This window comes from Capsicum annuum, chromosome 3 (genome assembly GCF_002878395.1).
Source record: "Capsicum annuum cultivar UCD-10X-F1 chromosome 3, UCD10Xv1.1, whole genome shotgun sequence".
In the NCBI taxonomy this organism is placed as follows: Eukaryota; Viridiplantae; Streptophyta; class Magnoliopsida; order Solanales; family Solanaceae; genus Capsicum; species Capsicum annuum.
In genome coordinates this window covers 247,251,692-247,269,076 of record NC_061113.1, presented here as the reverse complement: position 1 = coordinate 247,269,076, position 17,385 = coordinate 247,251,692, and the positions used below count along the sequence as shown (strand labels likewise).

The following is a 17,385-nucleotide window of genomic DNA, read 5'->3' as shown; positions in this document are numbered from 1 at the left end:
AGACCAGGATTAGCCGTCCAGGCATTCTCCATGTTCCATATGCTGATGTTGTATATTTTAATGGCCGCTTTTATTCAATAGATTTTCGGAGCCGCATTGTAGTTTGTGGTCTTGATGGCATTAAGACTCAAGTTGTAGCCGAATTACCTTTCAAAATGGATGAGTCACTTCTACATCCTTGAATCACTAGGATCATTGCAGTTTTGAGCCATGGTAACCAAATAAGGGACGTCAAAGATGATCGTGACAGGATTCCACTCACACTCATCGACCTAGAAGGTGTTGGGGAGGAAGAGGATCTAACATATCGGACAACAGATTTTCAGGTCTTTCTGGTCACAGAAACCAGGGAATTAGGGGACAGGCTTTTCGTATAAAATTAGTGTCGAAGGAGACAAACTTTGAACAATGTTTTGAGATTTAATTTTTTGATCGTATTAAAGAAAGAAAAACTGCAACTTAATAGTATTTTCGTATAGATTTTGAAATATCTAAATTTTAATTTTAAAATATTTAAAAAATTTAATATAACTTAACTTTAACAATTAATCAAATTAACTCACGAAAAAAAAAAAAGGAAGGAAGGAAGGAGTATAATTTATTGGTTTGATTAATTTCTTCCATCTTTTTGAACAAAATAATAATCAAACCAAATATTATCAATTTTTAAAAATGTAAAACCAAATCAAATCAAATAAAATAAACTTAATTTATTTAAAGAATTTGATTCAAATTTTGGATGTGAAAAACATAAGGTGTTCCGCGATTCCTATTCTGAGTCTACTTGGACTCGAAATCTAGCTATTTTTCTACTATATATAGGGAGGGGCAGAGCACGAGTCCTCATCGATCGACAATGGCGGAGATTAATTGGGCGGAACTTCTACATGATTTGTTTGCTCTCATTGCTAGGCGTTTGAATATGTTTGAAGACTACTTCAATTTCGGCACTGTCTGCAAATCTTGGCACGCTGCAGCCACTAAGCATCCTCCCTGCTTCACATGCTGATGTTGTGTTGGGTGTACGTTATAGTTTTGATGATTGACAAACTGACAAAGTGATATGAAACATGTCAGTCAAGCTGGTTCACAGACACACTGTCACATGTAGCTGAAACTTGCAGCAAATCATTGATGATTAAAGGCAAGGGTGGAAGAAATCAAGAATCAGATTAGTGGTTAATTTTGATAAACTCAAGGAAATAAATATGCACATTATTTGAAGAAGTTGAATTTGATTCAAACACTTGATGATGAGAGAAAGCAAGTTGAGTTGAAAAAGAAGAGTCCTATGTGTAGAAAGAGAAAGTTTCTGCAGATTGAAGAAGTTGTGGTTGAGTAAAATACTTGAAGACAAGTTAAAGAAAAAAAGTCCTACTCAATCTAGGAGAGAAAGAGAGGCGGAAGTGAATAAAAAGAGTAAAAGCAATCCAATTCAAAATAGGAAAGCACATCAACTGAAAGGGAGTCCAATTCAAGATAGGAGAGGAAAGATACTGAAAGGAGTCCAATTCGAAATAGGAGAGGAAATCAACTGAAGGTCTTCATCAGAGTTGGCTATAAATACAAGGGAAAAGATTCAAAGCAAGACACGCACTTACAAAGCAGAAAAGTACAATCTACAGATTGAAATCACGAAGTGCTACTCAACCATTGAAGAAACACATTGAAGAACCTGGTCCTACGTGCAGAATACAGCTAAGAGTTTTAGCTTTGTTTTTTAGAGTTATTCATTGTGTTTGAGCTATTCATTTAATATTAGTTTCAGTGTGTTATAAACTGAATTAGGAGCTAGTCTTCGAGTTGGGGAAAACTCAGAGCCTTTAGGAACACTTACCTTGGGAGGTGCGTGTGTAGTTAGGAATTAGAGTTTATAATTCCTAGTTGTTGAGTTATAGGGATTAGAGTTTATAATTACTAGTTGTTGAGTTATAGGGATTATAGTTTATAATTCCTATTTTGTTGGTTACAAGAGTTTTGTAATCAGTCGTTGTTGAGGCTCAGAGTTATTTAGTGAAGTTGGGTTAAATCCTGTAGAGGTGCAGGTCGTGATTTTTTACGCCTTTTGAGCTGGGTGTTTTCCACGTAAAAATCATTGTGTTCTTTACTTTCTGTTTACTGTTTCCTTGAAACACGTCAGGCAACACGTTCCATCGATAAGCAAAAGTTAGGCGAAAATAAGAAAATTAGTAGGGTATGAATTCTTAACATGTTGAATATTTTAATGGCTGCTTTTATGCAATAGATTATCGGAGCCGCATAGTAGTTTGTGATCTTGATGGCATTAAGACTCAAGTTGTAGGCGAGTTACCAGTCGATATGCATACGGGTCACTTCTACATGCTTGAATCCCTAGGATCATTAGTTGTAGTTTTGCGCAATGGTATCCAACTAAGGGAGGTCAAAGATGATCACGCTAGGGTTCAACTGACGCGCATCCGCATAGAAGGTATTGGGGAAGAGGAGCTAACATATGGGACAACGGATTTTCAGGTTTTCCAGGTCGATTTAGCTACTAGCAAAGTCACGGAAATGAGGGAACTAGGGGACATAGCTTTTTTTTTGGGTGCTTATGCTTCTCTTTCAGTGCAAGCTTCTCAATTTCCAGGAATCAAGCCCAATTGTATTTATTTTACAGACGATTATTTTGAATCATACTTCATCTATGAAGAAGGTGGAGGCTTGGACATGGGAGTGTTCAACTTAGAAGATGGCAGCATCCAGCCACATTACGATGTTGTTTCCCTTAATCGAGTTTGTCCTCCGACATGGGTCACACCAACTCTGTATTGAGTTTTACACCTTCTTTTGTTTTCTCTATTTATTATGTTGTATGTTCTTCTTGTACCCTTCTTTTGTTTTCTCTATTTATTATGCTTTATGTTCTTGTTTTACCATAAATATTACTATTGCTTTCACAATTATTACAAGCTCTCATTTACTTCAGATGATTGGTGTACCTTTCTTGTTTTCATCCAATTCCATAAAAGATATTGTTGTGTTGAAATGCTATTAGCGTTGGCCTTATTCTCAAATTTCTTACCGGAATTGTTCAAGATCTAATTTTAATCGTGGCACATTCATCTTTATGAAAAAAGTATGCAATTAGTATTGGCCTTATTCTCAATTTCTTACGGAAACTGTTCAAGATCTATTTTTTACTGAGGCATAATATTCACCTTTGTGAAAAATGTATGCAACAACTATTGGCCTTATTCTCAGATTTCTCATGGGAATTGTTCAAGATCTAAATTGTATTGAGGTGCAGTCACCTTAATGAAAAAAACAGGCGACAAAAACATCTTCTAGATGTCTATACAAAAGAAAGAGGGTATAAGATGCTTCAGTAAAAGTACGTTGAAGTTACTTCTTCAAGGGCTTTATTATCAAGATGAGGGGAAAGACTGCCATTGCTTGGACAGTAGAAGCAACAAGGGGCCTTGTAAGCACTTCCAGTCTTCCTTTCCCAACAAATTTGGTTGGAGCTTAAAGCAGGAATATGACAAAAGTTGATGTGATCATTGTGCTTTGCAGAGATGTTCATTGAGCACTCTGACCAATGGTCTTGTTTCAACATTTTCTGCAAATGTCCTTTGGAGTAGCGTTGCTCTTTTCTCCTTTGTTATTCTATGAATGCAATTATGCGAGTAGAAGTATGATAATCAGCCAAGAATTGCATAAGACAAGATAGATAAGAATTGAGATACTTTCTTCTGAGAAACTCGAGGAGGTGTGGCTGTAGTTGACGTGTTCTTGCCAATGGCTCTTCTTGGATTACCCTGAAAACTGCTCGACGTGAAGTTGACATTGGCAGGAATTGAACCTCTGATAGTATTGTAAGGAAGAGTTTCTACAGAGATGGAAGAAATCAAATTTAGCATCAAGGAGATAACCTACCTTCCAGGAAGGTTAGTTTCACCCTTATAGTCTCAACAGGAAACAAAAACCAAAGAAGAAAGTTTCTGTCTACATCTACTAGCTTTCCTAGTCTTCTGCAATACTGTTATCCTTTCAACTATTTTTATTGAGGCGCCGCTGTTACTACTGCTAGAAGATCAGTCTCTTCTAGAACTTCTTCATCCTGCAACCAATATTTGCCAAGTATATAAGCTCAAATTCAGGATGTGAATCTCCCTCTTTCTTCTGTTCCTCTTTGTTGGGTAGTAGTTGTTTTCACTCTCACACCACTGCTCTCTTCTTAGGCTGGCAGGTGTATTTCTTTTCGCGCTCACTCAACTGTTCTTTTCTTAGGCTGTCAGAATGGGGTCTAAGCCTATAAGGATAGCATAGTTATGCATCTAGGTATCAAGTCACCAAACATGACCAAGTCTAGGTGAATGAATCCATGTCACTGACTTGCATTGTAAGTGAAAAAGGAAGGGTAGTACTTTCAGAAAGCAAACAATCATAATGCAATAAATCATCGTGCCTTATTAGTACAGAAGCCATCAACAACACAACAACAATAACAAACCCAGTGTATTCCCACCTAGTGGGGTCTGGGGGGGGTAAGATGTACGTAGTCCATACCTCTACCTCTGAAGAAGTAGAAAGGCTGTTTCCGATAGACCCCCGGCTCAAGGCACGAGATACCACACAAACACATAGTAAAGCACAGAAGCAGATTACATAACATAAATACGGCACCCATAAGTAATATAAAATAGAGGAAAGCAGAGGAAAGCACACAGATTCGTAATAAAACATGGAACACGACACACGGAATTATAACAGGAATAAACCCCCACCAAGTAATTCCCTACACTAGCGACCCAAACTGGCCCTAGTCCTCTGCCGTAATTCGCGTCCTCCAGACCTTCCTATCTAGGGTCATGTCCTCGGTGAGCTGTAACTGTTCCATGTACCGCCTAATCACCTCACCCCAGTACTTCTTCGGCCTACCCCTACCCCGCCTAAAACCATCCAACGCTAGCCTCTCACACCTACGGACCGGGGCATCCATGCCCCTCCTCTTCACGTGTCCGAACCATCTCAATCGTGCTTCCCGCATCTTGCACTCCACTGAAGTCACACCAACCTTCTCCCGGATAGTCTCATTCCGAACTCTATCCCCTCTAGTCAGCCCACACATCCAGCGCAACATCCGTATTTCTGCCACCTTCATTTTTTGGATGTGGGAGTTCTTAACTGGCCAACACTCCGCTCCATACAACAAGGCCGGACGGACTACCACCCTGTAGAATTTGCCTTTAAGCTTGGGCGACACCTTCTTATCACACAGCACCCCCGACGCGAGCTTCCACTTCATCCATCCCGCCCCAATACGGTGCGAGACATCGTCGTCAATCTCACCGTTACTCTGGATCACGGACCCAAGATACTTGAAATTATCCCTCTTACATACCTCCTGTGCTTCCAGCTTCACTGCTACCTTATTCTCCCGCCTCACGTCATTAAACTTGTATGTGGAATACAAGTTTAATGACGTGAGGCGGGAGAATAAGGTAGCAGTGAAGCTGGAAGCACAGGAGGTAGTACAGAAGACATCAATGTGTTTTATTGTCCACATGCCTATCCCTATTCATCGACTGACTAACAACTAATTAATTTAATCATGCAAACACGTCTCAGATGAACTTGTCAGCAGAGATCAAATGAAACTATAATTTGATGTTTACCTTGGGCTTCTTGTCATCATCTGGTTCATCCGCATAATCAGATATAGGGAGTGTTTGGATTGACTTTTTGCTAAAAGCTAAAAGCACTTAAAAACACTTTTTGTCTTTGTCAAACACCTTCAAAAATAACAAAGTGCTTAAAAGCCAATAGCACTTAAAATTAAGCCAATCCAAACACGAACACTAACACAAACACAAACACGGGGATAGAAGCTGATAGTTCAACCTTATCGGTAGAGAGGTTGAATTATTAGCTGCCTGAATCTGTCTCCATAAACTTTCTCATTAGCCCGGTAAACATTGTAAAGTTGATTTAACTTTGAAATATTATACAAACCTCTCTCTAGATTGTTCAGGTTGAGAGGTAGTTCTCTTTGCACGTCCAGCACTGATGATCCATACCACTAGCATCTCCACTCACAACAGGCTTTGCACCACCTAACTTGCGCAACCATATCTGTTGTGTCGTGGTCAACACATTATTTGTGAACCTTGAAATTCAACATTGAAGGCACAAGTTAAGATCAAAAGTAACTTGCTTCATTGATTATAATATCCAGAAAACAAATCTACTTTTGAGTTAAGGAAAATAGCTAGGACAGTCTTAAGGAAAATAGCTAGAAAAATGAGCAACCCTCAAAAGTTTTTAATTAAATAAAGGTGATAATGGATCCCACGATATTATTAAGTTAAAAAAATAAAGTCCTTTTAAATAACTGAGACAGTTGTTCAACAACTGCATTAGTTGTTCCAACAATTATCAAAATTATCCAATAACTTTGCATAGTTGGAGAATAACTTTGCACAGTTGTCAAACATCTTAGATAGTTGTTGAGACAACTACTATAGTTGTTAGGACAACCTTTTAAGTTGTTGGACCGAAAATGTTTAAAAAAAAAGGGGAAGAAATTTGTCCCATCTACCTAATTTTTAAAATTTGAAGGACCCCACTTAATTGACAAATTTATTTATACTTTTTAATTCAAAGTCCCAAAAATAGCCTCGGAATAAAGTTTGAAACGTTTGGTATGAGATATCAACTAATCTTTGGACTATTCTATCCTACTACTTATTTTAAAATGGTGGAATTATTATACCATATAGAGAGTGGGACAATGTCCCGTGGAATATTTCTCCTTATTGTTAGGATTTTTCCTGAATTTTTTTATTTTATCTGTTTTTTTATTAGAATTAGAATTACTTTTTTTGATAGAAAAAAGTTTTCGTATTGAAAAAAATCCCTTTCCTATTAATTTTATTCTATATTAAAGCAAGGGTTTTGTAGTTCATAAATAGAAGTTCTCTCCTCTCAAGACACAACACAATATAGGAGAGATTTTCTCTCAATTAGTTTTTATGTTTTTTATTTTAGGTTTTAATATTTTGGCCAACTGGCTGAATCATATCAATAATTTTATGTTTTTAGTTTAATTTTTCTTTGTTAACTAAATTATCATCTTCATGATTTGCAATTTTAAGCTTTCAGATGACGCTCCATAAATTTCAAATTCAACAAGTGGTAGGAGAGCCTATGGTTTAAAGTTTCAATAGTTTGGTGAAATAAGATTAAAGTGGTTTAGAATCAAGATGCAACCAGTTTTATGATAATGAAATTTTTTATCCAACTACGTGCGGAGAAGAAATTTCAATCATATTTTCAACAATCGTGCTGTGTCATCTTTAAAACAAAATCAATTTTCGTCTCATGCTTATGGGCTTCAACTTTCAACCCCTTCTCACTTTTAACGCTTGGTCTCCTTTCAACTCATGTATATATACTTTTAATGCATGAGCTCCACTGTTAATCTGTGTTCACTTTCAATGCACAAGTCTCCACTTTTAATTCTGTTCAGTTATAACACAGGGGTTCAATAATGCAACCCATATTTTTATTTTTAAGGGTAACTTACATAAATTCCGAATTTTTAATTGGTTCTAACACTTTTTTTCATAAATTTGTTTAATTACATGATATCCCAGATTTTGATATTTGTGTTACATTTTAGTCCTCATACATATGTGTTGTGATACATTTATAATGTAGTGGTTAGTTAAATAAGGAAGTAACTAATTTTCAATTATTACTGAGAGTAAAATTAGGCATAAATCGTGGTATAAAAAATTTAGTTCCAGATATATCAAAATGATACATCTGGTTCAAAATGTATCATAATAATACATTTGCTAAAATTACTCACTACCCATTAAAAATTCAATCTCACACAAAAATAAATAGTTTACATATGTCAAACATATGTTAGATGTATCAAACATTTATAAATAAATCAAGAGAAAATACATAAAGACACAATTGAACTTATCCCAATTTTTCAAAAAGACACCTAAAGTTTACGGATGTCCTATTACCCCATCAAACAACTTTAAAGCATTATTTATACATCCCTTTTCAGCCAACACCAGTTACACCAAAAATGTGCAAATGATGTGTCAATCACAATTTGACATGTGTCAAATTAATTTTAATATTTTTTCTAAAAAAGAAATTATGTTCATATGCTCTTGGATAATTCTTTTTCTTTTTCTTTATTTCTTTTCTCCCTTTCTTCTTCAAATGCTCTTAGAATTTCCTTCGTCATAGCTATCCAGCTCCATAATCGTCGTTGTCATCAATTTCGTTGTAAGAAGATCAAGTTATTGCCAAACTATCACTAACTAATTTATGAATATCAAACACATCTAAATTCAAATCTAAATACTCAATTACCACCAAATCTTTAGAATCTAAACACTCAAATTACCACCAAACTAAAATTTAAAATTTGAATCAACATCTTTTCAAGCAAAAACTTAACTTTCATATTGGATATTCCACGGCATTACCACTCCCACTTATATCCATTTCATGAGAAAAAGAAGCCATTGAAATAATTTAATCATTTTTAGAATTTGTTTTTTTTTAATTTAAATTATTTTTTCTGAAAAATCAGCAATAATCGATTCAATAGAATCAAAATAAAATAAGAAAATCGTCCTTTATAATTTTGGGTATATAATTGCAGAACTTCCAATTCATGCCCTTAGCAAACAGTAATGTGCTAAAAGATTTGTGACGATTCCAGGAATACAGTGTTTCTCTACTATCAAAGCTCAATGTAGTATATCAACAGAGAGAATATACAACATTAATCAGTTTAAGCAATAAATCTGGATAAACAATACCCAATTATGAAGAAGATAACGCGTGGTAATATCTCAAAATTAGCATATCATATTCTATAAATAAGAATCTACAGAATTGGTATCTTTTAAAATGCCTACTCCAATAAAATGAGTATTGTTTGAGCAATACAAATTGAAAAACGGAAAGCATTATTTGATTGCAATAGTTATGAAGCTAGGGCACACAAGAAAAGAAATACATTACAATTATTAAACTCACATAAAACGATCAGATAAGAGAAAGTAAAAAATTATGAATGTGGAAGAAATTTAGAGCCGCAACAAGGTTAGAACTAGCAAAAAAATGATGGTAGGGATGATAAGGAAAAAGAAAAAGAAAAATGGTGTATTTAAGTCAACAAATGGTGAGAAGAAGAACGAATTTTTAAAATTTTTGACAAATAATTTACATGTGGCAAGTTTTAATTGGTAATTTAAGTCAAATTTTAACCATTCATACCCGTGCCTAAACACAAAGGTAAAATTTAAGTCAAAATGGTGTATTTATAATAGTTTAAGTAAGATTTGTGAGGTAATAGGTTGAAAGTATAGTTTAGGTGTCTTTTTGAAAAAGTTGGACGAGTTCAGGGGGTACTTTATGTATTTTCTCATAAATAAAAATTATGAATCACTATCACAAAATATTGTCATATTTATCACCAATATTTCAACAACAAATGTATCATATTGGTAATATATATATTTTTGATAGCTGATTAACAACATCAATACATATTTTTTATACTATTATATCAGTGTTACACATGTCGTTTCTCACGGGATAAAATGTATCAATAGTGCATATATAAAATGTATCACAAAATTAAATAAAATATCATATATATCAATTGAAAAATATCCAATCTGAATGAGTGTGGTGAAATCATTAAATGACCAAAAAATATATACGTCATCCTTAAAATTATGAAAAGAGTACACAAGTTCTTAAAATGTATCTATATAAGTATTAAATACATTTATTTGATACATAAGTATATGTCGATACATATGTATATGTCTTGATACTTATGATTGACACATATAATCCACCATCACCATCCCTTTGTCGTTCGTCTGCTAATCATATATACCAACAAAAATATACATTAATTATGTATTATATTATCAAAAAATTATTATGTATTATATTAAAATCTCAAGAAAAAGTACTTAAAAAATTCTCTTTGATGAAGGAAATTCTCTTTGATGAAGGACTAAATTAGCAAGATGTAAGTGTTTTTATGAAATTATAATTACGTCCCTTCCGTTAAATAATTTTGTAGAAGAGGTGACTTTTCACAATATCATTTTCTTAGCAAAGTTCATGAATTATAGTATACCACTTATATATATATATATATTTTTTTTTTTTTTTTTATATAAGAACTTTATGGATACTTAATAAGCAAAGAATGGTTTAAAATAAAATAAAATGATGGTAAAAAATAGGAAGGACACAGTGATGGCGGAGTGATTATCGTAGCTTAGGCGAATTTAGGGAAATAATCACGAATTCATTTGAGATAATAAATAATTTTAGGGATTGCATGAATTAATTGTGGAGTAAAAATAGGATGAATTTTTTATTCATTGTTTTAAATAATTTATTTAAAAGTAAGGAATTTTGAGTAATAAGGTCTTTTAGGTTTGTGGTTTTCTGTGATTTATCCAATTTTGAACGGACAAAGCTTTAATTTTTAATCTATATCAATTTTTAATCATGGTAAGCAACAGTAATATATGAAGATTATGTGAAAAAGAAGATCGAGATATATGAAGATTATGTGAAAAAGAAAATCAAGATTGATTTATCAGAAAATTTAGGCCAAGCGAAGATTTGATTTACCACTTTACCTGATTTTCTATGATGATTAGAATTACTTTTCTTGATGAAATGAAAAAAAATCTCTTTTTCTTTCTTAGAGAAAAGATTTTATAATTCTATAAATAGAAGATCTTTCTTCTCTAGTCACAACACAATAGTATTCATATTCATAATGTTGATTTTTTCTCAAATAACTTTTATACTGTTTGATTTAGTTTTTAATATGTAGGACAAGTGACCGAATCATATCAATAATATTATGTTTTAGTATGTTTTTATTTGTCGTCTAAATTATCGTTTCTATAATTTGCAAATTATAAACTTCTTCATGGCACCCTCTCAATTTTGAACCTAACACTTATCCCATCCGGTGTACTAAATATAGTATATGAGGCAGCATTTAAATCTCTTTTTCCCTTCCTCTCATTTAGTGTCACTGGAAACAAATGAATAACAAATTTTAATTTATTGAAGTGCAGATTAATATAGTTTTCATTTATAAACAGGATGTTTATCGAATCATATTTGTTCAAGACCAATTTCATAATTATGTATTAGGACTAGTATTAACCAGTAAATTGTTAACCTAGAATATGAGAAATAACAATTAAGAAACTTGAAAATAAGAAGCGTATTCTTTTGAGTTGCATCATCTGTCTAAGATATTTGAGGAATATGAGAAATAACAATTAAGAAACTTGAAAATAAGAAGCGTATTCTTTTGAGTTGCATCATAAGATATTTGAAGGATGACAGAAGCACTAAAAAATTAAAATCATAAAAGAGTTCTTTTTGAGTTGGATATCTGTCTAAGAGATTTGAAGGATGATAGAAGCACAATAATACAAGCGTCACCTAATAGCATGTTTCAATAAAATTAATGGCCTAAAATCAAACATTAATAAGATACCTTAAATGTATACACATACGTATAAAAATAATATTAAAATTAATGGCCTAAAATCAAACATTAATAAGATACCTTAAATATATACACATACGTATAAAAATAATATTATAATAACTTAGATTTATATTTTTACATATTAGTTATATAATAACTTAGATTTATTTTGTTCTTGCATATTAGTTTTTTTGTGCAGTATTTTTAAAAGACACATAACCTTTAACTTTACATATTAATATGATTATTAATAAAAATAAAAACTAACTCTAGTTAATAAGATATTAGTCATTTGTTTGCAATACATTTACTTGTGATGTTTTTGTTAAAACTTTATTTATCAATATGAAGTTTGAGTTGTTTAATTCAAAGTTCTAAAATATTTATGGTAAAAATTCGATAGTTTTTTCTTCCTTTTATTTTTTAGATAATTTTTTTAAACGTATTTCACAATCTTCTTTATTATTATTATTATTATTATTATTATTATTATTATTATTATTATTATTTTTATTATTATTATTTCAAGTGAAGTTGAAATCATAAAATTTACTGTTAAAAACTTTGAGACCTCAAAATTTTGGATGCATAAAACAAATATTTTAGTAGCCTTATCCTTGACTCATCCTTGTGACACCGAAAGTAACTAATTAGACACACATATGTAGGTAAGCAAAAGAGGATATACAAAAAATTGCAATTTATATTAGCTAAAAACGATCAAATGAAAAAATTACAGGATCGTTTGTCCCTTCCACCAAACTATATCATGTATATATATATATTTATTCCAATATAAATGAGAGGCATATACTTTAGAAATGTACCAAAAGGCTTCAACAACTCTCAATTATACACTACTATAAGTACTGAAAATTGGTGAATAAGAATCTTAAAACTGATGGACATTGATACAATAGAATCTGCTGCTATCAACTATTATCACAGTACTTGGAAAATGCATTTGCAAATCTATGGTGAGGTTTCATTTGTTTCAGGTTTCCTTTTTCTTTTAAAAAGACAAATTAAACTAATAAGTCTTTAATTACATACAACAACTTAAGAAGGGAAAGTAACGGAAAGGGTTAGTAATATTCATAAAATCATTTTTTAATTGAGCAATGAATGTAGACAATTATGGATTTATTAATAGAGTAATTTTCCTTCTACAAAATATGTTGAAGGAAATATAAAAGAAAAAGTACAGTACGGTAATTCAGCATATACGTATCAAGTCCACCCCTAATCGTGTCCTTATCCTGCCACACATCTCATCTTCATTCCCATTCCATCATGTCCTACTATTTTTATAGATTACATGTGTGCATGAAGAAAAATATTTTTTTTTTTCTAAATTCTTACTCATTTTCTTGTATTTGATATGTATGCAAAACATTCTCCGTACCCATATCGAACACACCCGAACTTCATAAATTATGCTGGAACAGGTTGCATAAATTCTGGAACTACCAATCCATAGCTTTGTCCCTCCCCCAATGACCCATTAGTCAACTGGATATATGGACTCTAAGGACTAACAAATGTTGGGGCAGAGCTATGATTTATTTCAAAGGCCGAAGAAGTTAATCTTCCGCAAACAACATAAATCCCGACTGTTTAGTATTTAATCATAATTTATTTCGATTGTTTTCAAATTTACAAAAAAATTCTGATTTTTCATTGTTGTGATACCTAACTAAGGCTGGCGATACGTCAACATCTACATAAATTCTGAACTAATTGATTGATACATAAGTATCGAGATATAACTCATATGTGTTAATATCACAGAGTTACATTCAGATATGTGTCTTATGTATTAGTAACACAAAAAACATTTCAATACATGATTTTCATCAGATTTTCAATCAAAAAAATCATTTTTTATGTATCTGTAATCTTATATTCAATAAGATACATAGATTTTGTACATTTAATGGAGGGTCATGTGATGTATCCTTTTATTCTTTTCAACTAGATACATCATTTTCTTGTACCTCCAAATTTCCTTAATATATACATCAATCTTATGCATCTCCATTAACACCATTATCTTCAACCTCCATTAACTCCCTCTATTTTTATTATTTTTAGTCAATTCTATGATGTATCTTTATTTCAATGCATATTTGACAATGAATTTTCGATGGGTTTAGCAGAGCTTCGCCGAAAACTGATCGGAGCAATGGAGATAGGGGGACATAGCAGCAGCCGCTAGATGGTGATGATATGGTGGTGTTGGCCTCTTTCAATTCATTTTTTAATGGAGTTGGAGAGGAGGAATTCGGTTCAACGGTGATAGAGGGACGGAGATGGAGGTGTTTCGCCCGTGGGTGGTGGTCGGCTGGAAGAAAGTAATTTTCTGATTGTTAACGGAGGGAATCTTTCTAAAAAAAATATCTCTGGCAAAAACGGGGTTCTTGCTGGTTAACTAGTGAATTGGAGGATTGTTACTGGTGTTGTTTTTCAGATTTAGTAAAATCTGTATTTTTCAATAAGAACTTCAAACACATGTTCAAATACAATCAAAAGAAGCTCGAACTCTATATTCACAGCTTTGAACTTTAACAATAAGTTCCACCCAACTTATGAGCAACAAAAACTGAAGTTCAACTATTTTCTGAAAAATAGCAAAATCAAACGTTTAGAAAAAGATGAAGATTGAAAGACCCAAGTCCACCGAATTCATTAAGAAAATTATTCCCCTTAAATACCCGAGGCTATGAAATATATTTTTAGGATAAAATGAATCACTTTGATAGAATAGCAGTACCTCAAACTCTATCGAACTACAACCACACTCAACGATAGTAAATCACAATTACATTTTTCAAGAAACAGGAGTGTGTTTACTTCAACATGTCGTGCATATACCTGAGGAAGCCTTAAACTCGAACTATGCCTTGAAGAGGTTATAAATACTACACACGCCTAACCTGCATTACACTAATTGTATATCCATGATAATAGCATATTGTTGATCTGTCACCTGGAGTGATCGATCACAATCACTACGCAAATGCTATTGTCTCTATGTAGAACAATCACTTTACTATAATGGCCAAAACATGTACGGAAAAAAAGATGCTACGTCTCTTGAAATAAGTAAAGAAATAAATAACGCACAAGTGGCAAATTTACTCGCCCGTAAGAGAAATGCATATGTAACGCGAATCTACAATACATACTTCCCAAAGGAACAGATGGTAATGTCGAAGCAGTAAGTTAAAAGGGGAAAAATGTACTAAAAAGAAATGTTTAGAAGACTGAGGTAGGGAAAAACAGAAAACAGAAACTTGACATCCAATGGCTTATTAAACAACCCCAACAACTTTGGCACTCTCAACTTCATTTTTATTGTCAGCTTAAAAACTGCTGTGTATATATGTGTTTACACTTTGGCAGGATTGTTGGGAACAGCGGAGGCATCTTTGAGCATAGGGAGTAGCTTTCCTTGTTGATGCTTCTCTAATACGCCTACAAGAGAAGAAACATATGTCACAGATGCTGCAGACTGTTTTAAGGAAAACATGAATGACAAAAGAGGAGAATTCTTACTGTCGCAGCCACCAACATGTTCTCCCCCAATAAACACGTTAGGCACAGTCCTCTGCCCAGTCCATTCAAGTAATGCTGCTTGCACCTCATCTCCATCACCTTCAGATCACAAAGACAACTCTCATAACTATACTATATGATCCAAGAAATGAGGGTGGTAGAAGCTAACTAAGCACAGCCTTTTTTAGAAACTATAGGGGGTTCAGGAACTCTTTGATTAAGAACATTTTGGCAAAGCTAAGCAAATCCACCAAACCGAGATATATCTAATGGAAGACTTGAGTAACCTAACTTATTACCGCTAGGGGCGGAGCTACACTTGGCCGAGGAGGTTCATCCGAACCCACTTGGGCGAAATTTTTTTACTATTTATATATAGTTAAAATTATTTTTTTATGTATGTACAGTAGATGTTGAACCCCCTTCGATTAGTTCGTATGTTTACTTCTGAACCTCCTTAACGAAAACCCTGGCTCACTGGTCACCGTCTAAGTTGCTAGGGACTTCAAAAATGTTGACGCACCTGCATTGGATCATCCAAAAATATACTATTTTTGAAGGATCCGACGATGACGTTGTTTAAGAGTCCGAGTAACATAGGTTACAACAACATAGATCTCTCGATCAACCTAGTTCTAGTGCTTCTATGTACTTCCAAAACGAAATTCAAGTTTCCACTTGGATACAGACATACAGTAAATGACCATGGGACCAGAAAGCGTGACAATAAATATAAAATGCTTTCTATTGAAAAGGAAGCATCATGATAACCGACTAAACAATTATAAATATATTTGTAATTCTTAAACCTCTAGATTTAAGAATCTTGAAATTGAATATTTCAAGATGGAGATACTTAGCAAATTTCATTATGAGACACCACCACCAACAACAACAACAACAAACCCAGTGTATTCCCACTTGGTGGGGTCTGGGGGGGGTAAGATGTACGCAGTCCATACCTCTACCTCTGATGAAGTAGAAAGGCTGTTTCCGAAAGACCCCCGGCTCAAGTCACGAGATATCACACAAACACATAGTACAGCACAGAAGCAGATGACATAACATAGATACGGCACCCATAAGGAATATAAAACAGAGTAAAGCAGGAATGCAGGAATATAAAGCAGAGGAAAGCACACAGATTCGTAATAAACATGAAACACGGAACACGAAACACTGAATACGGAATCATAACAGGAATACACCCCCACCAATTAATTCCCTACACTAGCGACCCGAACTGGCCCTAATCCTCTGCCGTAATTCGCATCTTCCAGACCTTCCTATCTAGGGTCATGTCCTCGGTGAGCTGTAACTGTTCCATGTCCCGCCTAATCACCTCACCCCAGTACTTCTTCGGTCTACCCCTTCCCCGTCTAAAACCATCCAATGCTAGCCTCTCACACCTACGGACCGGGGCATCCATGCCCCTCCTCTTCACGTGTCCGAACCATCTCAATCGTGCTTCCCGCATCTTACACTCCACTGAGGTCACACCAACCTTCTCCCGGATAGTCTCATTCCGAACTCTATCCCCTCGGGTCAGTCCACACATCCAGCGCAACATCCGCATTTCTGCCACCTTCATTTTTTGGATGTGGGAGTTCTTAACTGGCCAACACTCCGCTCCATACAGCAAGGCCGGACGGACTACCACCCGATTTCTCAAATTTACCATTACACATAAATACATTAATTTTGAACCTTGGTGTTGATGATATTTTAGAGAGAACACCCCCCTTTGCAAAGGGAGGCTGAATACTTTTTGGATCTCTTCAGAAGCTCTAGGGTCAGTTTCTATATATCCAGAGAAAAGACATTCAAATCTCCGAAACCTTCTGCTTTTTCAATTAATTTAAAGAGAGAACAATGAAGGGGAGACTTGGAGTAACCGGTAAAGTTGTTGCCATGTGACCGTGAGGTCACGGGTTCAAGCCTTGGAAACCTTTGGCAGAAATGCAAGGTAAGGCTGCGTACAATAAACCCTTGTGGTGGGACCCTTCCCCGGACCCTGCGCATAGCGGGAGCTTTAGTGCACCGGGCTGACCTTTTATTTTTTTTTTAAAGAGAGAACAATAAATTTTTATAGGAACTGGAAAAGGTATCAAAAAAGCCGGTGAAAAGTGAAGGAAATCTTGTCACAAAATTTTCAATGATTTTTTTAGGACCTATTGAAAGAAAGGATTTTGGTGAATAAATGGATTGTATATAAGATATGATGTTCACCGGAGACGTGACACATAGAATCACAAATGGAGAAAAAGAGGAAACTAAAA

At 34.1% G+C, this 17,385-nt stretch overlaps 2 protein-coding genes and 1 long non-coding RNA gene across 4 annotated transcripts in view; 1 reads left to right on the top strand and 2 right to left on the bottom strand.

The window, feature by feature from the left end:
* Positions 1–856: 856 nt before the first annotated feature.
* Positions 857–2,901, top strand: LOC107862539. The gene is made up of 2 exons (XM_016708151.2): positions 857–952; positions 2,221–2,901. The coding sequence occupies exons 1-2, from the start codon at positions 857–859 to the stop codon at positions 2,791–2,793; spliced, it is 669 nt and encodes a 222-aa protein (XP_016563637.2). The 3' UTR covers positions 2,794–2,901.
* A 294-nt stretch (positions 2,902–3,195) lies between these two features.
* Positions 3,196–6,247, bottom strand: LOC124897157. Of its 2 annotated transcripts, none has more exons than XR_007053824.1 (2): positions 5,640–6,247; positions 3,196–3,850 (listed from the first exon to the last, which is right to left on the bottom strand). It is a non-coding gene; the product is annotated as an uncharacterized LOC124897157 (long non-coding RNA). The 2 variants fall into 2 exon arrangements; XR_007053823.1 differs by having other exon boundaries at positions 5,977–6,247.
* Positions 6,248–14,666: 8,419 nt separating this feature from the next.
* LOC107862540 (glutaredoxin) overlaps positions 14,667–17,385 on the bottom strand; it is a 7,680-nt gene continuing 4,961 nt past the window's right edge. Inside the window, exons 5-6 of the mRNA XM_016708152.2 lie at positions 15,107–15,205; positions 14,667–15,025 (exon numbers count right to left, since the gene is read on the bottom strand). Coding sequence (XP_016563638.1) covers positions 14,940–15,025; positions 15,107–15,205 — 185 coding nt within the window. The 3' untranslated portion in view covers positions 14,667–14,939. The remainder of the gene's footprint in view (positions 15,026–15,106; positions 15,206–17,385) is intronic.

Bases quoted from the DNA above. Each gene is read 5' to 3' on its own strand.
- LOC107862539 (XM_016708151.2), top strand. From the start codon at position 857: ATGGCGGAGATTAATTGGGCGGAACTTCTACATGATTTGTTTGCTCTC. The intron at 953-2,220 runs GTCTGCAAATCT...CATGTTGAATAT, and splicing joins ACTACTTCAATTTCGGCACT to TTTAATGGCTGCTTTTATGC.